Source organism: Bipolaris sorokiniana (genome assembly GCF_000338995.1).
Source record: "Bipolaris sorokiniana ND90Pr unplaced genomic scaffold COCSAscaffold_4, whole genome shotgun sequence".
Lineage (NCBI taxonomy): Eukaryota > Fungi > Ascomycota > Dothideomycetes > Pleosporales > Pleosporaceae > Bipolaris > Bipolaris sorokiniana.
Window position 1 is genome coordinate 596,709 of NW_006911898.1, and position 21,948 is coordinate 618,656.

General features: G+C 51.8%; 9 protein-coding genes across 9 annotated transcripts; 3 read left to right on the forward strand and 6 right to left on the reverse strand.

Moving 5' to 3' along the window:
* Positions 1 to 12: 12 nt before the first annotated feature.
* On the reverse strand, positions 13 to 715 carry COCSADRAFT_296569 (uncharacterized protein). Its single transcript, XM_007699614.1, has one exon. It carries the CDS (start codon positions 619 to 621, stop codon positions 130 to 132), a length of 492 nt encoding a protein of 163 aa, XP_007697804.1. The 5' UTR covers positions 622 to 715; the 3' UTR covers positions 13 to 129.
* A 2,413-nt stretch (positions 716 to 3,128) lies between these two features.
* Positions 3,129 to 3,794, reverse strand: COCSADRAFT_296577 (uncharacterized protein). Its single transcript, XM_007699615.1, has one exon. The coding sequence runs from the start codon at positions 3,636 to 3,638 to the stop codon at positions 3,288 to 3,290; it is 351 nt and encodes a 116-aa protein (XP_007697805.1). The 5' UTR covers positions 3,639 to 3,794; the 3' UTR covers positions 3,129 to 3,287.
* A 4,137-nt stretch (positions 3,795 to 7,931) lies between these two features.
* COCSADRAFT_296613 (uncharacterized protein) lies at positions 7,932 to 11,802 on the reverse strand. Its single transcript, XM_007699616.1, has 4 exons — positions 10,646 to 11,802; positions 9,027 to 10,595; positions 8,229 to 8,966; positions 7,932 to 8,176 (listed from the first exon to the last, which is right to left on the reverse strand). The coding sequence occupies exons 1-4, from the start codon at positions 11,497 to 11,499 to the stop codon at positions 7,966 to 7,968; spliced, it is 3,372 nt and encodes a 1,123-aa protein (XP_007697806.1). The 5' UTR covers positions 11,500 to 11,802; the 3' UTR covers positions 7,932 to 7,965.
* On the reverse strand, positions 11,803 to 12,770 carry COCSADRAFT_296612 (uncharacterized protein). Its single transcript, XM_007699617.1, has one exon. It carries the CDS (start codon positions 12,662 to 12,664, stop codon positions 12,107 to 12,109), a length of 558 nt encoding a protein of 185 aa, XP_007697807.1. The 5' UTR covers positions 12,665 to 12,770; the 3' UTR covers positions 11,803 to 12,106.
* An 892-nt stretch (positions 12,771 to 13,662) lies between these two features.
* Positions 13,663 to 14,478, forward strand: COCSADRAFT_353429 (uncharacterized protein; the record flags this gene model as incomplete). Its single annotated transcript, XM_007699618.1, has 1 exon — positions 13,663 to 14,478. One exon carries the CDS (start codon positions 13,663 to 13,665, stop codon positions 14,110 to 14,112), a length of 450 nt encoding a protein of 149 aa, XP_007697808.1. The 3' UTR covers positions 14,113 to 14,478.
* Positions 14,479 to 14,999: 521 nt separating this feature from the next.
* Positions 15,000 to 17,286, forward strand: COCSADRAFT_296667 (uncharacterized protein). The gene is made up of 3 exons (XM_007699619.1): positions 15,000 to 15,431; positions 15,483 to 16,087; positions 16,145 to 17,286. Exons 1-3 carry the CDS (start codon positions 15,202 to 15,204, stop codon positions 17,212 to 17,214), a joined length of 1,905 nt encoding a protein of 634 aa, XP_007697809.1. The 5' UTR covers positions 15,000 to 15,201; the 3' UTR covers positions 17,215 to 17,286.
* A 172-nt stretch (positions 17,287 to 17,458) lies between these two features.
* Positions 17,459 to 18,390, forward strand: COCSADRAFT_34838 (uncharacterized protein). The gene is made up of 2 exons (XM_007699322.1): positions 17,459 to 17,638; positions 17,711 to 18,390. The coding sequence occupies exons 1-2, from the start codon at positions 17,537 to 17,539 to the stop codon at positions 18,134 to 18,136; spliced, it is 528 nt and encodes a 175-aa protein (XP_007697512.1). The 5' UTR covers positions 17,459 to 17,536; the 3' UTR covers positions 18,137 to 18,390.
* A 695-nt stretch (positions 18,391 to 19,085) lies between these two features.
* COCSADRAFT_296672 (uncharacterized protein) lies at positions 19,086 to 19,520 on the reverse strand. Its single transcript, XM_007699620.1, has one exon. It carries the CDS (start codon positions 19,458 to 19,460, stop codon positions 19,140 to 19,142), a length of 321 nt encoding a protein of 106 aa, XP_007697810.1. The 5' UTR covers positions 19,461 to 19,520; the 3' UTR covers positions 19,086 to 19,139.
* Positions 19,521 to 20,076: 556 nt separating this feature from the next.
* On the reverse strand, positions 20,077 to 21,895 carry COCSADRAFT_112536 (uncharacterized protein). Its single transcript, XM_007699621.1, has 3 exons — positions 21,627 to 21,895; positions 21,458 to 21,546; positions 20,077 to 21,407 (listed from the first exon to the last, which is right to left on the reverse strand). Exons 1-3 carry the CDS (start codon positions 21,702 to 21,704, stop codon positions 20,312 to 20,314), a joined length of 1,263 nt encoding a protein of 420 aa, XP_007697811.1. The 5' UTR covers positions 21,705 to 21,895; the 3' UTR covers positions 20,077 to 20,311.
* Positions 21,896 to 21,948: the final 53 nt, after the last annotated feature.

Genomic DNA, 21,948 nt, shown 5'->3' on the forward strand with positions numbered 1-21,948 from the left:
TACACTAACCATGTGTACAAAGCAGTCTCTCAAGCCACTGTCGTAAACCATTAGCCACCAGCCATTCCAATCGTATTCACCAAGGACAACAAGACAGGAAACAGCAAGTCAACCCTCCCTCTACCCCTTTCAAAAAGGATCCGCCCTCCCCTTAACCCGATGAACATGCCTACACACAACCTTAACCCCCTCTTCACCCCCTCGCCTCCCAACCTCCCACTTAACACACTGCGCAATCCGCTCCGCAATCGCCACACTCCGATGCGTCCCCGCATGACAACAAACACTCATGCTAACCTCCTTATCCCCACTCCCTCTACTACCCTCCTCACTCCCAAACCGCAACAACTCCCTAACCGCCGTCCCCACCGCCTTCTGAGCGCCTACATCTTGCATCACGATATCTTGGATTAAAGGTGCGATGCCTGAGTAGCGGGCGCATAGCGAGGGGGAGGGAGGCTGCACGTTGCGTGCGTCGATGGTGTAGAGATGGCGGATTGGCGGGGTGCGGTGGGGGACTTGGGATGCGAGGAGGATGGTGGTGGCGGATTCGGTGCGCGTGATGTCGGCGGAGTAGGAGATTATGTAGATTGTTGGGCGGAATGGGGGGAGTGTAGGCATGGTGTTGTAGGGTTGTTGTTGTTGTTGTTGTTGTTGTTGTTAGTGATGGTGCTGCTGCTAGTTGTATGGGGGTATTAGGTAGTGAGGTCTTGATGTGTGTTGCTCGTATCTGTGAGGTAAAGGGGTGGGTTGCCGGTATGGAACTGGTCGTTCGTTTCTCTCCTGCTGCTTTGAGTTTTGCAGTTGCATGTCTTGTTGTCTTTGTTCAATAGCTATCTTGACTGTGCTTTGCCGCAAATCAGGTAGGTCGAATTGCACGTGTTTGATTGCCGCCTTTTTGCAACTGTTCTTGTGTGATGAGTGATTGTACTGTGCTATATGCACCGGGCTGGTGTGCGTCTGAGTGCCTGTCTGTATGGGTCGGAAGGAAGTGTTTAGTGGTGGAAATAATGCTTCGAAGTAGGAGTGGTGGTGATGGGGCTCTACCTGGTGAGGCCTAGACATATAATTTGCGCTGTAGGGCTGAGCTGTAATACCGTGAGGATAGTGTAGAAGGTTGAAGTAAGGATGTGAAGTTTATGAAAGGGTAGGAGTGTATCGATGCGTTGTCGCTACTGCCTCGCTTTTGTGCTGTTTTCCCAAGTGAAGTTATACCACTTTTTGATACTGTGGTATGCATAATGGGAGAAACGTCACTAAATAGGAAGCCGTACTTTGGTATGGACTAGATATGTTTGTTTATTATTATAAGGTCTTAAGATAAGCCGACGATAGCACATTATGATCAAGATATCGTGCAACCGTACTTCTTGACAAGATGGTGGGCAGTCCTAGCTTGGGGAGTCACAGTCGTACTAATGATACGGCATTGTCATTCATTCTTCATGGAGCATCTAAGAGGCCGACTGCACATGTTGTAGCCAAGTGTTACAAATGGGTGCTGGAATTTCAGCATGAATTATTGAAGTTGCATACCTAGCTTCAGAGAGTGTAAGAACATTGAAATATGACACGGAGGATATACGGTGAAGATAAAGTAGATTGTAGAAGAGAAGGAGAGTGGCAGATAGTGGATACAGGGAGAATTTTGAACTGAGGAAAGAGCAATAGTAGTGAAGTGAGAGCAAAGCAAACTTGAAATTGGCCTTGAGCAGCACAGCAGCACAGCAGCAATACGTTTCACTTCACTCATTCATATCACTCATTCATTCGTACGTTAGTCTAACAGACATTTATATCATACAAAATCTCTAGTCTTGCATCTTGCCTTCATCAGTTTTGTCAAAGACTCCCGATATGGAAAAGCATACAAGTTTCTACTCATGGACTGCAGCAAAAACAGTGTCAAGATCTGGAAAGCGATGGATTACGTTGGTAGGAGCCACTTTTTTTCGATTTGACAAAAATTCTACACTCTACAACACGGACTACTCACTAATACCAGGCAGCTTAGACGCTGATCAAGCTTTCATGACGAGGGTTATTACAGTGGACCCTGTCAAGACCACCGCTGCACGACATTTGACTCATTGCGCCATTCTATTCAAAGCTCACCTACCGAGCCATCTGTCCCATCCATGAGAGCAAGGAGTGGCCTGGACGCGTTCTCAGGCGTGCCCGGTGGATTATCCATATACGTTTATGTCGCTTGCGTTGGGCATCACTCGGATTCATCCTGGCATTGTTGTCGCTGATCCTGTTGGCAACATGGTCCATACGCTTACAGGGTGGTGCAGTAAAAGAAAAATCCTAGTGAGATCCAAGCATAGCATATAACTTCGTGCATGTATACTTTCAGGGCTTCAGGATACTTGCAACCGCTTAGGGTTGGGCGGCGATATTGTGTGGTGTATGTACTCGCGTCTTGTCTAGACAGCCTCGCAGACCGCTCCAAGGCAAACCCCCTCAGATACCTTGGCAATATGCTCGAAGATCAAGCATTGGTTTGCAAGATTGGAGCTCAGCATCTTTCCAGCGTCTGATAAGCCCGTGCGCTACCCCGAAACAGTGGGCATACCAACTTGTCGTGCGTCAAAGTGGATCTGACATTTTGACGCCTGTCGTCGTTAACGCAAAGACCCACCAACATGCTTACCTAGTGCTTCAGCGATCCCCACGACATCCAACGTCTCGTTCTGTGGGGCAGGCGCAACATCCGCAGGCAGACATGGCGATGCTTCGGCCATCCGGAAATGCGGTCTATGACACAAAGGGCCGATGGGGAGATCTGACTTGCGTTTGGCGAACGGTCTCCATGGGAGGGGAAATGGTGGACCAGTGCACCCGAAACCAAGATGTATTGGATAGCCCTGAGTGCACGTCCAGAACTGCCGTTGTAACTGAACTGCTGACAACAAAATAAGGCCATGATTGGACAACCTCCAATGTTGCTGACGAACACGATGTGACTATTTGGACTCAATTCCATCTCTTGCACTATTGATTGACTCCGGCTTGAGGTCGTTGGACATGTGCCGAAAGATGGTCTTTAAAGGGCCGAATGTATCATCCTTGTGGAATATCGATCCTTTCGGGGTGCTCGTTGCGACGGTTGTTACCGGCTCATGAAATTAGGCAAATAGAAGCAACCCATGGAGCCCTTGGATTGGAGTCATACCCCGTGCCGAGACGTGGGAGGAAAAGGGATCATGACGCGAAATTGGGGTAAGCACAGACAAGACCAAACGCGTGAAAGAACACGTTCAGAACATTCTCCCCCAATCTAATCATGTGCTAGCCCTGACACTTGAATCCATCAGAGTTTCGAAGTCCGAAATACCAAGGCCACCGCCGCTCCTCCTATCGCGACACGAGGCACCGGCCACGCCGCCAACCAAGCGTATATCCACCCCATACCCCAGTTGCTCAACGTATGTACGTGTAAATGTACATCTCGGAACGTAGAATCGGACGAACATGTCACGGATTGCATGGCAACAGGCGGTCACAGATAACAACATATCGAGAACCAACAAAAAAAGGCCCGATCTTCCTGGAAGCATCTCCGACTGTACATGCAGTATCCCGTCCAAGACAGCGTTTAATCTTAGATACATTGTACGCATCTTTACATCCATCTTTCTCCGACATCTGGTGTTGCTGATCTTGCCAATGCTGTCGTCGTCGTAATCTCGGCTGCAGATGCTACATTGTGGATTTATCTCGTGCGGGAGGTGCCTCTAGCCGATGCTACAAAGGCCATCCTGATCGGTGAAGGGAGTACAATGCTCGATTGGCGAAGACGGGGAACGCGCGGAAGGCCGCGGCAAGAGGACCGCAGCATGTTTTGTGGCTTGCCTTGTTCGGCCGATAAACGCTGGGCATCGTTTCGAGATGTTATTCGACGACTGGCAACGTGATTGTGACTGCATACAACAGGTCTTAGTGTCATGTCGGAAAGGCTGAGGTGTGCGTGTGTGTTGATGGCGGGGTCTAGACGTTCATTCAATCCGCCGCATGCGTATGAGGCTGTCATCTACCCCAACCATGCAACATTGGTGGTGGCCCGCATCAACGGCGACGCGCTTCGCGCCTCACTTTCCCCGAATCTAAGCTTCCAACGTCGATGTCGATGGTTTAAACTTTCTCTTTCGGTCTTGGAAGCGCACCGGCTTGCTCCTTACGAGTAGTGTCCAGATGGGGATGAAGATCGTGACCACAGGTTCTCTCGGGTTGCCGCACGTTTGATTGTGGGAGTTGATGCGATGGCGGGAGGCATGATTCCGAGGCTGTGAGGCCAGACATGCCTAGAGTGGCTGTGAAACTCATTGGCCATCGCGAACACGAAGTGAGTTAGCGAAAACCTTGTGAGTAATGTATATATGTGTCCACTTTTGTCGCAGAAGAAAGCATGTAAGCATGTCCAGGAATAGCGTGGGCTGAACAATGATCTTACTTACACAACATGGGTTGATGTGCAAGTCGTCATTCTCAGCCTAGTGTGCTATTAGCAGTAACGATTTTACATGATGATAACTTTATGATTTTCGTAAATGCTGTGTTTCCGCACCAGTGTCCAATTGTTCGCACAAGAAGACGCATTCAAGTCGGCGTCCAATGTGAAAAGGCCCCAGAATTGATCTGTGTTCCGTGTGCCCAACAGGGGAGCCAGCTCGTGAGCATCTGCGGAGTATACTCCGCAACGTCTGAGTGAAAGCCCCTTCCCGCCATTGTCCACGACACGTTTGAACGCTGCCCAACGTTCGCCGTTCTAGTTTAGGTTGCTGCGGTTGGCGCGTTACTGTGCCACAATCCAGGTTTATCAGATCAAAGATTGGAAGGGAACAAATGTCCGTCGTACGCTGCCACCCGTGTTATGCCGGCAATCTTATTTTTGCACATAGATAGTACATACATTTTTGCAAAAACCATGACCCGGAATGCATGCTCTTGCAGCCGATTCGAGTCAGTTAAAATGGCATGTTTTTGCGAGTGCGAAGGAGACGCCATATCCCTTATCTCGGCATTAGATCTTCGGCCCTCCTAGCATGATCTACGCGACTAACAGGGTGCATTTCGGAGTAATCCAAGGCTGACTGTTTAGTACTCCAAACTCTGAAGCAGATGACTTTGTTCGGACAGGTCACTAATGGGACCCAGCGGACCCCAGCTGAATCGCCAATACTCATACGAGTGTTGGACTTACCGTATACTGAACGTAGCTTTTGTTAAGACCGCCTTCGCCCAGCCTCATCGAGTAAGTATTGGCCGCAAAGACGTCACGCGTCGCAATGACGCCCGCGTTTCAATAGTGGTTAATATCATCACCTCTCCAGGGTCCAAAGCTATGCGCTCACCGGAGAGTACTGGTGCGCTGATCTACCAATGATATGGCGCCGGAGAGAGGTCCGACCAGCCCATGAACAACAGGAACAAGGGCTGCTGGCAATAATTGACCGACCAAACTGGCCGCCATCCGCCCACCTGATTGTACGCGGCTTGGTCTTGGTTTGCACATTATTGCAACATCCGGGTTGCCGTGTTCGGATGGTGCAAGAGTGTGATTTGATGTTGTACATGGGTCGGGTTTTCGCTTTGGCTGACATGCGAGTGGGGCGCGGTATACCGAAATAATCACGGTTCGCGACAGTTCAGACGCGGCTGGCTGGAAACAGTAACCAGAACACATGTACGGGATAGACCGCCAGCCGCGGCTGTCATATTTGTGGTGTTCTGATGTTGTTCTTCGCTTGGGCTTTCCCAGTGCAGCTGAAGGTCGCTAAGAGCAGTCCGGCAACTTACTACAACGACATAGAGGGGGTGGAGAAATGAAGGGTGGAAAGGGAGGGGGCACTAAAGATTGGAGCGCCTTGGCGATACGGCGGGGAAATCTCCGGCGGGATGCGATGGACCAGACATGTGGAACAAGATGGGGACACTTGATTGGCTGTACATGTCGCTAAGCCCTACACATCTACGCATGTATTTCGTACGCACATCAAGACCGGCTCACGAAGCAACAGATATGTAGTGTGCAGAAAAAGCTCGTGGTGAAAAGGCATCATGGAGCCTTTTCCATGCACGTGTGCATGTTGCACATCAAGTAGCCCATAGGCATGCGAGGGAGCCCCTAGTGCACTCTGTTCATCAATGACAACTTTGTCAGGTACTTACGTTGTAATATGTACGTATACATGTACATTTACGCATGGGTACAGGTACATACTACGTGCGGCAAAACCTGCGCAGGTATACAGAGTATAATGTCTTTTTTGACATTGCAGATGCGTCATGCTTTGTCAGCAAGGCCACATAACTACTCGAAGCGAGAGCACTCTTTGTGGCGAGTACTGTTGAGAATCGGCCCTCATGTTCCTTTGCGTCGCCGTACTGCATCCTCATTGTAGAGATGAATAATAGTAATCACGACAAAAACAAAGCCATCAATACAAGGATCGCTGTATACATGCGGCGCACGATAAGTTAGGTGGGCGTTTTCAACAGCAGGGATGTGCCAACTCACCGATCATGGAGATATTGTGTGGTGAGATTAGTGCGTAATCGTGTCACCTCACATTACATGAGTCCCTGTAGAGTACGATAGAGATGCGAGCGCATCAAACGCCTACGATCCGGATAGTCGGCATCTTTTCTTGGGTGCTGCCGCATCACGTGTCGTGGGGCGGTGGCACAAGAAAAGTAAATCTGTGAACTAGAGCAGGCGGAACGGCTGAGGCGCTGGTTACACGGTGTGAGAAGGAAGAAAAATGGTGTCAAAAATGTCGCCCAGCCATGTGGTCGGAGGGTGTTACCGCACATGGCCGTTCCGAGAGGTCCCACAGGAACGCTGGCCGAGAGATAAGACTGCTAATGCGCGCGCAAAACATGGGTCTTTTTAGTAAGGGACCTGTGTTACGAGGTGTACGGCGCGAAGGATGGAAGAAAAAGCAAATACTGAAGGATCTAGGTGGCAGCGATTGGGTGTGGGTGAGAGAAGGCGGAGAAGCGTACCGCCTCCACTGATAGGCGAGCCTGCGTGAACGGTGTGTGAGGGTCTTTGAGATCTGAGGAAAAGCATTCACATACGTGGAGAAAAAGAAATCGGCAGGATGCGCAACGCAAAATCAGTGAAGAGGAATGCAATAGTTAGTAGGTGTAGATCTGACACAAACAAATACCATCAACTCGAACACTTTTCTGTCGAATCAGACAACTAACTAGAGCTCTGCCGGCGGCACACCTTGTGCTTCGTCTTGCTCATGCGTAGATCTAGACCCCACATCTCGCAGCACCCGTACACACTAGCCCCCGTCTAGTCTGATCGGTGAAAGAGCTGGAACTGCGGTAGTGTCCAATCCTCAGGGCATGCCCATTGTCGCAATTGGCGCGCTTTCTCCTGATAGGCGGGATATGGAAATCAAGACCCAGAGTAGAGGGAGAGATCCAAAAAGAAAAGAAAAATAGAACAGAACGTTAGGGTTACCTTAAACGGTAACAGACAGATCATCCACCCAGGCTTTGTAAGACTATGGAACAATTGATTGATTCTCTGGCAAAACGGACAGAGAGATGAAAATGACTAGAAATGCATATGAATTATGTCAGCGCTAGCCACCCAAATGATGATGAAGTTGTTGTCCTTGCTACGTGCGCATACGTCTGGTTGCATGTACAGTCATGGCCGTCGATTGTGGGGAATATCGAGAGAAAAAAGAATTCAAAAAATAAAATTAACAGAAAGCAATGCGCCAGGGCCAAGATATGCAGGTCATTATGCACGATCCCAGATCTGTGTCGGACCAGATCGTCCGTGACGGATGGCGACAAGATCCGAAAACAGAGGGTGTGCACGCATGCGTCGGCGCATGCGGGTGTCGCTCCATACGGCAGGATATAGATACGGGATCAGGTTTGGGAACCTGCCACCATATGTTACTTTTTTTCTTTGTTGCTCTACGCCTGACATCACTCCAGACCCTGTTGCCGCTGAACATTCCTGAGAATTTCGAGGTCCATGCGCAGGATGGGTGAGTTTGGCGCAACGTCTTCAATGACGTTAATGGTGCGCTTGAATAGGGCGGAGAGTGTGGATTTGGTGAGCCAGGTATCGCTTGGAAGAAGAGGATAGAGTTTGGACTTGTACACTGAGGCGAGGACAAGCATGTTTCCGAATTGTCTATGCTGCGTTAGTGGGGCTATGGAGAAGATCAGGAAAGCCATAGACTTACGCGTGAAGTGTACCAAATATGTTTGTGACTACGAGCCTCTTCTTGCGCGTTGGGGTGAAATACTGGTATTTGCTACCAGGCTCTTCACCTACGCGATCGAATGCGATCGTGCTGTGGATCGCGCTGTTGATGCATTGGCAAGCAACCTTGATAATCTTCTGCTGGTCCTCGCTCAGTTCGACCATCTGCACGTTCCTGTTTGTAAGGGGCTGGCCGTATGGGGATGGCGAGTTGTGCTGAGAGGCGCCCGTGCTCCCTGGAGGTGGAGGCGGGAACTCCAAAACATGACTCGCGAGCTTGAGATACGGTCGCAACATCATGTAGAGGCCACCATAGTACTTGGCGCGAACACGGGCAATGTTGAGATCGGTCGAGGGGTACTCGCTGTCGTCCCAGGCAAGCTCGGGCGAAAGTAGTTTCCTCCAGTTTTCCAAGACACCCACGTGTGTGAGCGCGTGATAAGCGACTTCCTTGACACTAGTGGGGTCGAAGCTCATTCGTCCGCTGGGTCCGTACAAGGCGTTGTGTGCCACATTCAGGATCACTCGCAGGAATGTCTGCGTAGAGTAGAGCTTCATCATCAGGTCGTTCCGCGGGCCTGAAGTGATGTCCTCTGGTTGCGCGGAGCTGCTGTCCTCTTGGATCCAGGTCTCGTTGACACCTTCAGGGTACATAATGTCACTCTGGTGGGCAGAGATACCGGAGGGTGGCAGGTTGCTCATCTCTGCCAGAATATCACTAAAGAATAATCTGTTAGCGGACGTTGGGATCTCGATTTTGACAGTAGAAGCAACTTACGATTCGAGCTGTAGTGCTGTCCAGTAAACACACATGACCAGGTTCAATCGATATCGTTCCTTGGGACTCCAGAATTGTCTTTTCTCGTTGTTCACACGAAGGAGCTTGGTGTAGTCGGCTTTGATCAGTACCAGAGCGATCCGGCATGCGTTGTTGATCCAACTCCAGCTCTCTAATACTCGTGCGAACTGACTAAGATAGAGCGCGGCCAAAAGCATGGCTTGCGCGTGGGCGGTTGTGTTTCCACCCTGCTGATTTCCGAGGATGTCAGTAGCATAAGCGTAGTAGGCCATGCCAGGGAGAATGTCAATGTTTCGCGGACGGCTATCTTCAGATGCTTCACTGGCAAAACTGCCGTTGGCATTTGGAGAGTTGCGGATGTAGCCATACTCCGAGTGAATGTAAGGATTCCGGTCGTTTTGCGGTGCAGGCAACGGATCTGTGTATGAGCAGACTTTGCCTAGAGCAAGAACAAGTAGAACAATGGCGTTGCGCAATGAGCGTTCAATCTCGCCTCGAGCCGATGGCAACCCATCCAATCCGCTAGCTGAGCGCTTTCGCTTGACGCCGGGATTGAGCTGGTGCACACCGTTCACAGCAGGTGATCTAACGCCTGCGCCTCGCGATTCGGGACTATACTGATCGCTAAACTCTCTGAACATGCGCTTGAGTTTGACCTCGTTCATGAACGGATGGAACATGTGCATGCTGTCCATGTACGACTTAAGCAGATCAAACATGACATGACGACGGAAGTCTGGGCGACCGTCTGGGCCAAGGCCACTCTGGTAACTTTCGCGCGGCGTGCTGCTGGGCTCAGAGGGGCTTTGGTGGTCGTAAGGCGGATGGCCCCACAAGCCATCTTTGCCAGGCGCTGGAGACGCGGCTTCGGAATCGTTGCTGCTCTCGGGGCTACCAGGGCCTTGGGCGCCGTCGTTTAGGTCTTGGCCCTCGCCAACACCCCAAACACGCAGCAAACCACGGTCCTGCTCCAACTGCATCGGGTAGTCTGACACTTCGCGGCCATTATCGATTAGTCGTTTCAGGTATGGAATACCTTGATAAAAGATGTTCATTTGGGTCCACTCTTCGAGCAGTTTATGTGCAGGGGTAGTGTGGTCTCCTTGGAGGCCGGTCTGTTCTTTAGGGCCGGTCTCGGTAGCGTGGCTACGTTCGGTCCTCACACTTTCGGCAGGTGTTGCGGGTTGCTGCGGAGGAGGAGCAAACTGCGACTCCTGCTTGATAGGAGCGGAGGCATGGGTGCCCAGAGGCGACAACGTGCTCGAATGGGGGACAACTGGTGATTCCATCTTGAGGTTGCTGTGTACACGAGCCATTTGGCCTCTTCCTCCTTGAGCAGGCGTTGGCCATCTGGACGTGCTCTGATCTCTTTGGGTTGTAGAGAACGAGGCCTCGGGTGAAGCGTGATTGGACATCATGTCGTTTCGCGTCGGTGGAAGTCTGCTCTCGACACCCTGTTTCCACGTGTTGAACTGATCGACGAACTGTGACAGAACGTCTGATATGTTGTTGACGCTCTCTTGAAGCTGCATCATGCTTCTATCTTGCCTGGGAAGCGTCAGCGGGGGGTGACCAAATGTAGAGTGGAGGCGACGCACTTTGGTGGTGGGACATCTTTGTATTGGCAGTCAAAGTTGTTCTCTCTGCAGAACTGGCACGGCCGGGCTTCGTCACACTTCTGCTTTCGCGAACGACAGTGGTTGCAAGCCTGCGTGGCTCGGACCTGCTTCCTTCGTATTTGCTGTGCCGCGCCATAGTCGTTCATGTAAGGCGTGGGCGCGTAGGGAGTCACTGGCTGGGGATATTGCTGAGCAGGCGGTGGTGGTGGCTGGGTGTGGTATGGCGGGGGTCCGTTGGGGTGAGAAGGACTCATGGCATGACTATAGCCATTCGCCATGTTGCCATTTGGCCGGTGCTCGGGGTTCATGGGGGGCCACGACGGGTGATGGCCACCATGCTCCATGGGTGGTTGAGGCTGAGGTTGAGACTGGGGCTGGGGCTTGACGTCGGTACTGATACTGAGGCTGGTGGAGCGGGAGCTGTGAGGGTCTGGGGCCGATGCTGACTGAGGCGTCGGTGGAGGACGGTAGGTTGAAATGCGGTCCTGGGGGATTGTCACAGTAGCGACTCCTGTGACGCCATTGGGATGCTGCCGGGGAGAGGGTATGTTGCGCGGATCCGCAAGGGCGCGAATGTCAGAGGGTGGCAACGATGGCGAGGGTAGCGGGCCTGGGTAGGCTTGGGGGTGAGCGGTGTACTGGTGAGAGGGAGTGGATAGACCGTGGGCAGTGTAGGGCGGAGAAGCCTGGGCCAAGGTGGGATGTGTCGGAGGGCGGGTGGGTTGGGTATGAGGCGGTGGAGGAGGGGGAGGGAATCCGTGGCCGTTGTAGTCAAGATTGCTGGAGCCCAAACGAGCTCTCTTGTTGTAGGCGGGCGCGTCAGGATCAGCCATCCTTACATATGCCAGACAGAATCCGCTATGGCCATGCGGCTATGTATGACAGAGCACTACTGGGCACAACGGATGGTTCCAGGACCACCAAACGGCAAAAGCCAGGAAGGAAGGTCGCGGGGGGTGCAGCTGGTGGAGAGCGGCCTCGGCAGTCGCAGGGGCGGAAGGGGACCAATTCACCAAAAAGGCAGCAAGTTGGTTGGTCAGTAGTGATTTGCAGATGACAGCCCAACCCGCGTCATCGCATGGAAGAGGGGAAGAGTTTGGAAAGCGTCGCAGGGCAAGTGCTCGGAGGCCAGAGTGGGATGCAGGACGGGAGCTTTCCTATGCCGCGTGCGCAAAGAAAGGACCTAGTCTTGGGCAGGTCGACCTTACCATGGAGCCGGAGACAACTATCCGAAGCAGGTAAAGGCGAGATGAATGAGTCGCGCGCGGTCAATGCTAGGACGTTTGTCGCTCAGTCGGCGAAAAGTGGCGCTTTTAAGACGGGCCGTGCGAACGAAGGGGCCAGGGCGCAATCAGAAAAGGCGCGAAACCACATCAGTCGCAAAAAGGAACAGCTCCAGGGCGCGATGCGACAGGGCGCGGGAGGCGGCCCAGCACTGGCTCAGGCACACGCGCGCCGAGGGGGGTCGGGTGGTGATGGAGGTGGAGGTGACAGTGGAGGTGACGGGAATAATATTAGGGCTGGTAAGGGTGGTGTTTGATGGTGGTAGTGGTGGTAGTGATAATGATGACAAGGGGGTGGAGGAGGAGTGGGGGACGAGGCCAGAGGCAGAGAGCAGCAGTCAATGACACCAAGGCCCAGCGCATATAGGACGGCGACGGCGATGGCGACGGCGACCACGACGACCACAAAAGACGGCGACGGCGGCGGCGGCGGCGGCCGTGAGCAAAGGCAGGTGAAGAGACGGCCGATTAGCGCAAGGCAAATGGGCGAGCAGCGTGCAGCGTGCACCAAAGGACGGTCAGAGACATCAGAGAGCTTCTGCAGCTTCGCTTGTGCACGCCCAGCCCACGCAGGGTTGGGTGGGGGGTCCACCAGACGCGCAGTGTGGGTGCGTGTGTACACACACATACATATGTAGAGGGGTGTGTGAGTGTATAGTAGCATGTGTGTGTGTGGGTGTGGGTGGGTGTGTCTGTATGCAGCCAAACCACGCATGGCCGGATGCTCCAGGGCGGCCGGGCAGGACCCAGTCAGTCCAAGTAACAGTGGTAGCAGTCGCAGCAGTAGTCGCACTCTTCGTCAAGCAATGGCGCTCTGCCCGTCGCCCGTCGCCCCTCCAGGGCATTACCGCAACCGCTGCAGACAGCAAACGTCGCTCCCGTCCATGGTAACCGCGCAGCCATGTCTATTCCACATCCATGTGCAATCTGCATCTGCCTCGTCCGCCAGAAACTGGCCTGTCCGCCCCGGCCCTTGTGGCTGGCCGTCGCTGGGCACTTTGTTTCGTGCGGCTTGCGCGCTTCTCTGCTCACCAACACCAGCCCTCTCCGCAGCGATCCTGGTGCAGCTTGAGGCAAGCCTGTCATGAGGGCCTTGAGTCGGACAATTTCCGCCCAATTGCTGGCCTCAAAGACTCAGGAAGCTGATCCGAGCTTGTCGATGCACTAGTCAACATGCCCAGTCCTCCCAGCCTCCACTCTACTACGGCACCAAGGCATTCGAGAAGGCTCGTGGAAGTGATGCGCTGCAGGTGGCGTCCAGACAGCTCGTATGCCCTATCTTTTTGGCCTGCAAAGGATGGCTATGCGGTCCATTGCCACCAACCTCGTGCTCGCACTCGCTCCCGCCCGTCTCAAACCCTAGGTCCCCCAATCTCCGTCAAAAGGGACATGGAAATCTGCAACTATCATGGCTGCTACCATCATGGCTGCTACCACTAACCACTGCTGCTGCTGCTGCCCAAAGATCTGCACTCGCACGCTGCGGATCCTGGCGAAACTCCTATAGGCAGCCTGGTGGCACATGGCCAGATGGTGCGTATACTCCCTGCAATACCCATTTGCCCGCGTCGTACGGTTGCGGTGGGAAAACGCCGCTCTCGGCCTGGTACGTATGTAGTAGTGGTAGCATCACCACATTAGTTTCACCATGACAAAACACTCTCGGGAAAATCCTGGATGTTATTTAGCGCGCCGTAAGGTGCGACCGCCAGAATGGCGTCAGGAACAGTAGGCTCCCAGCAGACATGGGAGAAGGCAGGCCAGGATCACCACGGCGTTGTCGACCTGCCCCTCCATCACAACGTTGGTTCCGCTCCGCGCTGCAGTGCCGCCGCCCAGCCATCCTTGCACGACGGGAAGTCTGCTAATGCCCTCTGCCAACAAACAGACAGACAGACAGACAGACACTCTTCTCGACCGTGCCTCGGCATGGTCAGCTGCCAGGAAGGCATTAATCCCAAACAGCAGTGGCCGCTGCTGCTAAGCCCGTCGCAGCAGTGGCCATTGAAGCCATTTTGTCAGATGACCAGCCGACTCTGCCCGGTCCTGTCCGCCGACGCTACGCCAAGTTGCGGTCTGCCTCAACCTCGATGGATGGTTGCTGCTGCTGCCAAAGCCATGTCCGATAGACGACTCCTCTCCCCCACAGCCCGAGCCGTGTGAGCAAGGTCGGCCTGCAACCCTCGTGGGAACCCTGGCTTCGTCATCCTGGTGGCCGTAGCTTCTCCACGTGGAAGGAAGGAGGCGTCCAGTAATCCCTTGGGGAGTTCCTCACACGCCCTCTTGACGAGTCAAAGTCGGCCGATAAGTCGCCATCGAGTCGGTGTAGTAGTCGCGTTGCTTGCTTGACCGGATCAGGGCTGCTCCTACACAAAGTTTTGCGCCCTAGAGAAGGGCAGGCCGTGTCAGTGGTCATGATTCGTGCCTAGCCTTACGTGCCGCCTGCGATGACATGCCCCGGTCTGCGGTTGAAGTTGGAGGTCACAGCAAAGCGGCACAACAGTCGCATTGCAGTTCCAAAGCTTATTGGAACATGGAAAGTTTGTGCGCCGAGTCCAACGAAACAGCCAGAGCCCGGTTTGTAACGTCGAAGCTGTCAGCGTGTAGGTACGTACATATCTAGCATATAGTATATAGTAGTATGTCAGTACGTAAACATCAAGTTTCTGTCCCACTACTGTTCACCAAGCGGCGTGCGCATTCCTTGCCTCCACGGAGCGTTGTGCCAGGGGTGTCGTACGAGACGCAAACTCTGCATGCAAGCGAAGTAGCCTCACATTTGATGAAAGCACCCGGTGATTCAAATGCATCAGAATTCCCATCGTCTCTGAGGCGGCCGAGTGAGTAATACTATATCAGTGTATTGTTATACAACAGGCGGCGGCTAATACCCTGAGCTCCTGCCAAGACTCGTACCTGGATGAAGACTGCTCGTTACACAAAGACCCTTCGTGCAGCAGCGCCACATGTATAATTATTTTGGTCTGCATAGCAACCAGAGCTGAGAGCATGAACCCATCTGGCTTAGGTCAGCACTTTACTGGAAGGTGTACACTGTGATTGTTTTTTGCTGGCCCCTGAAAGGTTGTTTGGGCGCTGAAACGCCAGTGGCCGATCGGTAGCGCCAACATGACGACGTCACGTCTTACTCTCATGAGGTGGACAGCATCACAAACAGCAAACATCTCGTGTACCATCGTCTAGTTACCTTCTCTAGCATAGCATAGCCTCTGCTCTACATCCTCGCTCACCATGGTCTCTGCCACCTGGGTCTTTAGCGCCATCGTAGCCTACACCATCTACAAAGCTGTTTGGAGATATCAGCGCCATCAGCGCAATATCGCACTCGCCAAAAGCTCAGGGCTACCTGTGGTTTCGGTTCCTTGGAATATCTACAATCGTTTCTGGCTAGCCACGTTCAAGTTCTGGACACCGCTGCTGCAGAAAATTCTCCCCAGCTCCCTAACGGGCCTGTGGTTAGAGTACGTATAGACAATGGCGCCAATCGTCACATGTTAACCATTGCCTTGCAGAATCCTACAGGCAGAATGGTCCCATGTCACTGGACACAGATATTTCAAGGAGATCGGCAAGGACATATTCGTTGCCGCCGCCCCCTCTGGACTCACCGTCTATGTCGCTAATGCAGAAGCCATCACCCAAATCACTACCCGTCGTAATGACTTTCCCAAGCCTCTCGAGATTTACCAATCCCTCAACATATATGGGAAGAATCTTTTGACTACCGAAGGAGCTGAATGGCGCAACCATCGCAAGCTTGTAGCACCGAGTTTCGGTGAGCGCAACAATGAGCTTGTTTGGAACGAAACACTCCATCATGCAAAATCACTGCTTAGTTTCTGGGCTGGACCCGAGGGAAGAGGTAACAAGACCATAGTTGATCCTTCTGTGGCTGCCATGAACTTTGCTTTATACATCATTAGTAGCGCAGGCTTCGATGTACGGGTTACCTGGCCGCACGAAGAAGGTAGGGAGGAAACAGTCAGCAAGAATACAGAGCAGTCCATCTCTTTCAGCTCCAAGGCGCCTCCCGGCCATACTATGAGCTATCGAGAAGCACTCAGTGAGCTGCTTCATAATATCATATGGACCCAGATAATACCTATCCCATGGCTTGGTAAGATATATTAGTACCACTCGTAATCGAAACAATGACACTAATGCATTCTGTTAGAAAAATCTCCGTTTACGGCGCATCGTACAGTCGCCGAGGCAGTTGCCGAGTGGAGCGCTTATATGAACGAATTGTATGAGATCAAAAAGACTCAGTTTCTTTCCGGTGAAGGCAAGAGGGGGATGGATGTTTTCGAATCGTTAATTCGCGGTAGTGGTATCACAGGGGAAAATGCTACAACTGCCGATAAGAGCGATATACTCGGCAACGCTTTTGTGATTATGCTGGCGGGTCACGAAACAACAGCAAACACGCTACACTATTCGCTAATTTATCTTGCAATCTACTGGGCATCCCAGAAAAGGTTACAAAAAGATATTGACCGGATATTTAATGGTAAACCGACAAGTGAATGGACATACGAGGAGCATTTTCCCAAGCTTTTCGCGAGCATGCCAGCTGCAGTCATGAACGAGACGCTCCGGCTGTTGCAACCAATTGTCAACATTCCAAAATCAGTCACGCCAGACCAATCCCAGACTATTCAGGTGGAAGGCCAGACATATACTATCCCTGCAGGTGCGAACGTTTTCCTTTGCTCGGCTGTCCATCGCAATCCGAAGTATTGGCCCGCACCCGAAAATGACACAAACGATGATGGTATGTCGGACCCGGATCGTTTCCGACCTGAGCGCTGGTTTACAAAGAACAACCTTTCGGAATCTTTTGTCGAAGTTGACTACGACGACGAGGCACTACGTGGACCAGCCGGCGAAGACACGTCATCGGAGCTCTTCAAACCTGTCAGAGGATCCTACATCCCATTCAGTGATGGTGGCCGATCCTGCATAGGGCGACGCTTTGCGCAAGCTGAGGTTCTCGCGGTGCTAGCTGCTATATTTGCGCAGTACAGTGTTGAGCTCGCCGTCGATGACTTTGCTTCTGACGAAGAGGTGGACAAGATGCCAAAGGGGGGCCAAGAGCGGCGAGAGTTGTATAAGAAAGCTGTAGACAGAGCCCAGCATGCGCTTCGACACAAAGTTGCATCCATTATTACATTACAGCTGCGGGGCACTTCTATACCTATCAGGTTGATGAAGAGGGGAGAAGAAAGGTTCGCTTTTGATTAGCTTAGGCATGACAAGGGGATACGCACATGAACATATATGCAATGATTCATCCACCGAAATATGAGAGGTAGATGAAGTACAAAGTATTCCATCAATCTATACATTGTTGTTGCTCAGAACAGAAGCTACTACCCCGCATCACGTCACTTTGGAGAAGCTACCCCACTGACTCGCAACGTCAACATCGGCCATAGCGACCTTAGTCTGGAACAATATTGTAAACAAATAACAAAAAATACCGATTTCTCCGTAGTAGCTGAGACTAACTCAATACATCCCCAAAACATCGCGGAGTACCGTGGCATCGTTTTCAAGCTGCACAATGCCACCCCCAAGCTTCCCGCCCGAAGAGCTCCGGCTGATAGTTCAAGAGGTGGCTACTCTCCTCAAAGAGCGCAAAGAAACAATCTCAGTTGCAGAAACAGTCGGTGTACCCTTTCCATCTGCCAATAGATACGTGATGCACACCTAAAGCTAACTAGACACCACCTCACAGGCAGCAGGCGGCCTCATCTCTGCAGCTCTTCTGTCTTTCCCCGGCGCATCATCCTACTACCGTGGCGGACTAACCCTTTACACTCTCGAATCGCGCATTGCGTTTGCCGGTTGGACCCAAGAATCAGTCTCTGGCTACAGCGGCCCTACACCAGCCGTTGTCTCAGGTCTAGCCGAGCACACGCGCAGCAAGTTGGGCAGCACGTATGCTGTCAGCGAGAGTGGGACTGCAGGGCCCACGGGCGGCAGTACCAGGAACCGCACGCCGGGATATGTGGCTCTTGCAGTGGCACGCGAGGGTGGGGACACGGCGACGAGAGAGGCAGAGACCAAGAGCTCAGGGAGGGAAGGCAACATGGTGGCTTTTGCGGTTGAGGCGCTCAAGCTGGTTAGGGATGTTATCAAAGCTGACGGCGGCAAGCTGTAATGGTCAACAATGGGAAATGGACTAGACCAAGTGAGTAATTCGTGCGAGGGCACATTGTGTGTACCGAGGACATGGTTGAACGGTGTACATCTGGATTAGCCAACGTTCTCGATAGGGAAAACACCGTGTGAAACTGACCCTCACACTCGGATGTGGCTCGTTTCGGTCTCGCACATACAATCCTTTACTGAAGGTGGTGTGCTGTAGCGACATTACCCGATTGATCAGTATCAGATTATTAATCGCCCACGTCCTCGCTTGCTCATACGCGTTTTATATCCGTGGGGTTGTGGTGTGTGATGCCGAAATTTTCCTTTGGGGTTCCCACGCTTCCCCTTTCTGTTCACGCCGCCTAAACGCAACAGGATCCATCCGACCCAGCCCGTCGGTGTCACACCGCCACCACCACCACTTAGTACTGAGTACCGTTCTTTGAAGCGAGAAAACACGCCAGCCGCAATCACATACGTACGTACCGATGTATGTACCGTGTTCTGCTTCCTTCCGCAGCCATGTGTTCCCGTGCATTTGGCTAGCCCGGTTAAGCGGCCCAGATCCTGCTATGCACTGTCCACGATAATGTGGCGTACAATCGTACAATGGGGCACAGCGTATTCCCTCTTTCCCCTTTGCCTTCTTCCTTTCTTCCACTATACAAGCGCTGCCAAGATTAGGGGGGTTCAGCCATCCCTTACATACTACTGACGTTGAGAATCCGCTGCCGAAACATACACATCGGTGCATGCACAAGCTAGTGATATGTCCACCTTGCATACACGCACGCGACAAGGAGGATTTTCTCTTTTCGCTCTTCCCCCACGTCTTTTCATGCTCCAGTTCCCGAGGGAAGGGGAGGGAGGATACATGTCCCGGAAGTTTTTTGCGCCACGTGTGATTGTCTGCAGCCCTATGTCGAACTCCTGTTGCTGCAGGATCTGAAGGATTCTTTTGGGGGTTTCACCACCCAAATGGCACCCCGTATATTAGTGGCCCCGGCTAAGATTTACCCGACAAAGGATTCGTGATAAGTGGATTCGGGGCTGTTGACTGTTTTATTGGGATTTCGTGTTGTGAGGCAGCGGGTTAGCGATGGAGGGTCGCGTGGTGAATGCATAAGAGCTCTGGGATTATCTGGGGAAAACGTCGGTGTATGTGGAGTTGCATCTTCTCGGTCAGGACCCCAGACTACGGGAATAAGTGACAAATGAGTCACCTGTCTGCTAGCAATCTCGTGGCTTAGGGACAAGGGTATCCCTTCTTCAACATAGAAAAGCCCTTCAAGTAATATCACAATCGGTAGAATGACAAATATGGAATTTGCCATTAGGGATAGGTAGATGCATTTTAACAAAGAAGAGTCATGACACAAGAAACTATTCAGATCTTAGTATGGAAATAAGCAAAAACCATTGAAACTTTACTTTGGAAATATTCTATCCCATCTTGTTCTCGTCAACCTTAGACCGAATGCATTGGATAAAATTAACACAGTGTTCTTATCATTATGTCATTTTACATCTCACATCTACCCAGTGTCAGACTCACTACTCAGAAAGTAGAAAGTCCATGTACCTACTAAATTGTTGTCATGTCTAAAGATCCACAGTATACAATGGTTCAGGATGGGCTACGAGTAATTTCTTTCAGTATTACTTACGACACAATCCCACACTACCCATTTTACTGTTTGTAGAAACTAGCCATTCAATACAAGAGAGAGATGGCGCAAGGAATAGACATCATAATGACATTCCAAACCCTACCAGCCTGTCTTCCAACCATTTACTTCTTCCTTCAAAACGCACAGCGATCAAGGCCATGAGAGCTAGAACTGTATTTGAACAAAATGCTTGATACGCAAAGAAAAGTGTAACACCAAGACAAACAAGCCCCTTAGAACGAAGATACGTAGTTTGTTACTTATGTAATCTCACCACACACACACACACACACACACACACGAAGCAAAACAAGAACACCTTACACATAGTACTACTGCATAATCTTGCCATCTATGCCAAGAAAATCCAAGAGCTAAGAAAACCCATCTATAAATTTCCCTTTTCCTATGCTCATTGATCTCACAGAAGACTGACTCCCCAACTCCACACACCATCTTCATTCCACTAACGGGTATTCGCGCGTCAATTCATACAAAACTCTCTCCTTTCACACCTACAGCTCATCATGCGCATCAGGCTCTGGCATCTTAATCGGCTCCTGCGGCCTACCAAGCTCAGCATCAATGCTAACACCACTCTTCTTCCTGTACTTCTCCCAGACGCTCCAAAAGTCCTTTTCCATGCCCTTGTCCATCTGGTCGGGCAGGACGACTACGTACTCGACGTGCAGGTCACCATATTGCAGACCCTCGTTGTTTTCCAGCTGTTGGTGCCAGATTGGCATACCTTCTTCCTTGATGATTTCAACCAGGTTGGGCTGGACAACTTCACCACGTTTGCGCGAGAGCTGGACAATATGGCCATCAAGATGCGTAACGTTGCGGGTCCAGTCACCCATCCATGCTTCTCGGAGAGACAGAACCTCGCGCCAGAAGAGGTCCTTACCCCGTCTTCTGAAGAAAGTACCATCCGTGCGCTCGTGCTCTTGTTGTCCGAATGCAGGATCGGCTTCGGCGAGGTGGACGATAAGGTCTCCAGCGACGTAGTCCGGGCTCTCGTCTGCTTCATTCTCATAGGTGATGCGTACGCCATTGGGCATGCCCTTCTCAATCTCGAGTTGGTGCGTCTCGGATTCACGGATAACTCTACTACCGCTGCAGACCGGACATGGGTGCTTGATTGTCTTGCCTTTGCCGTGACATTGGTCGCAATGTACCTGGACTTGCTGGAAGAGTCCCGGTGCAAGTTGTTGTCGTTGTATGCGAACACCTCGTCCACCACATGTGCCACAGGTCTCTACGTGTCCATCTTCTGAACCTGATCCCTCACAGGCCGAGCAGATTGCTTGCTTCTCGATCGTGAACTCCGTCTTACGGCCATTGTAAAAGTCACGTAGAGGAATGGATACCTTGACCTCCATGTTCGGCCCTCGTCGCTCCCCGCCATGGTGTCCAAAATGTCCGGAACCACCAAAGAAGCGCGAGAAGAGGTCAAAGGGATCGTGATGCTGGCGAGGTCCACCACCTTGTTTGTGCTGTTGAATGCCCTCATGACCGTATTGGTCATATATCTTGCGTGTTTCTTTCTCGATGAGGACTTCGTAGGCTTCGGCAATCTCAACGAATTTCTGGTTTGCTTCTTCGTTGCCACTGTGACATGTTAGCAGGCTGCTGGTGGACTGGTGGAATACTGAGCGTACGGGTTCTTATCAGGGTGATATTTCTTACTCAGATTTCGGTATGCTTTCTTGATCTGGCGCTCTGAGGCATCCTTCTCAAGACCCAGTAGCTGCGCAACTTGGTTAGCCAATGCACCTGGAATTGCGATAAAGGTAAGAGTATGAAACGCATAATGTAGACTTTGCATACCTTGTAATAGTCTTCTGCGCCAACGACTAGCAGCGCCAGAAACGCGACCACAAAAAACAGCGCTATCCGTAGAAGCATGGTGCAGTATGAAGTGCGCCAGCGGCGACTTTGAACTTGGGAAAGTGAGTGGACGGAATGTGCGTATCCGATATGAATATGAGAACAATTGTCTACATGAAATTCACAAACGTCTAGCGAGGTCAGGCGACCTCGAAACTAAAGGGAAGAGAGGGGGAAAGCCAAGTTGATATGAGGAGCTGCGAGTGAAGGGTAAAGTAGTAGGGTTCGGGACACGATAGCAGTAACGTAGATTATGCAACCA

What these genes read in the sequence shown, in the direction of transcription:
- COCSADRAFT_296577 (XM_007699615.1), bottom strand. Translation starts at nt 3,638, where the DNA reads ATGGATGTAAAGATGCGTACAATGTATCTAAGATTAAACGCTGTCTTG.
- COCSADRAFT_296569 (XM_007699614.1), bottom strand. Translation starts at nt 621, where the DNA reads ATGCCTACACTCCCCCCATTCCGCCCAACAATCTACATAATCTCCTAC.
- COCSADRAFT_296613 (XM_007699616.1), bottom strand. Translation starts at nt 11,499, where the DNA reads ATGGCTGATCCTGACGCGCCCGCCTACAACAAGAGAGCTCGTTTGGGC. An exon ending in AAAGATGTCCCACCACCAAA is followed by an intron (nt 10,596 to 10,645) that starts GTGCGTCGCCTC and finishes GACGCTTCCCAG; the next exon opens with GCAAGATAGAAGCATGATGC. An exon ending in ACAGCACTACAGCTCGAATC is followed by an intron (nt 8,967 to 9,026) that starts GTAAGTTGCTTC and finishes ATTATTCTTTAG; the next exon opens with TGATATTCTGGCAGAGATGA.
- COCSADRAFT_112536 (XM_007699621.1), bottom strand. Translation starts at nt 21,704, where the DNA reads ATGCTTCTACGGATAGCGCTGTTTTTTGTGGTCGCGTTTCTGGCGCTG. An exon ending in GCGCAGAAGACTATTACAAG is followed by an intron (nt 21,547 to 21,626) that starts GTATGCAAAGTC and finishes CAAGTTGCGCAG; the next exon opens with CTACTGGGTCTTGAGAAGGA. An exon ending in TATCACCCTGATAAGAACCC is followed by an intron (nt 21,408 to 21,457) that starts GTACGCTCAGTA and finishes AACATGTCACAG; the next exon opens with TGGCAACGAAGAAGCAAACC.
- COCSADRAFT_296667 (XM_007699619.1), top strand. Translation starts at nt 15,202, where the DNA reads ATGGTCTCTGCCACCTGGGTCTTTAGCGCCATCGTAGCCTACACCATC. An exon ending in CTAACGGGCCTGTGGTTAGA is followed by an intron (nt 15,432 to 15,482) that starts GTACGTATAGAC and finishes ATTGCCTTGCAG; the next exon opens with AATCCTACAGGCAGAATGGT. An exon ending in AATACCTATCCCATGGCTTG is followed by an intron (nt 16,088 to 16,144) that starts GTAAGATATATT and finishes GCATTCTGTTAG; the next exon opens with AAAAATCTCCGTTTACGGCG.
- COCSADRAFT_34838 (XM_007699322.1), top strand. Translation starts at nt 17,537, where the DNA reads ATGCCACCCCCAAGCTTCCCGCCCGAAGAGCTCCGGCTGATAGTTCAA. An exon ending in CAATCTCAGTTGCAGAAACA is followed by an intron (nt 17,639 to 17,710) that starts GTCGGTGTACCC and finishes ACCACCTCACAG; the next exon opens with GCAGCAGGCGGCCTCATCTC.
- COCSADRAFT_296672 (XM_007699620.1), bottom strand. Translation starts at nt 19,460, where the DNA reads ATGGCAAATTCCATATTTGTCATTCTACCGATTGTGATATTACTTGAA.
- COCSADRAFT_296612 (XM_007699617.1), bottom strand. Translation starts at nt 12,664, where the DNA reads ATGCGTGGTTTGGCTGCATACAGACACACCCACCCACACCCACACACA.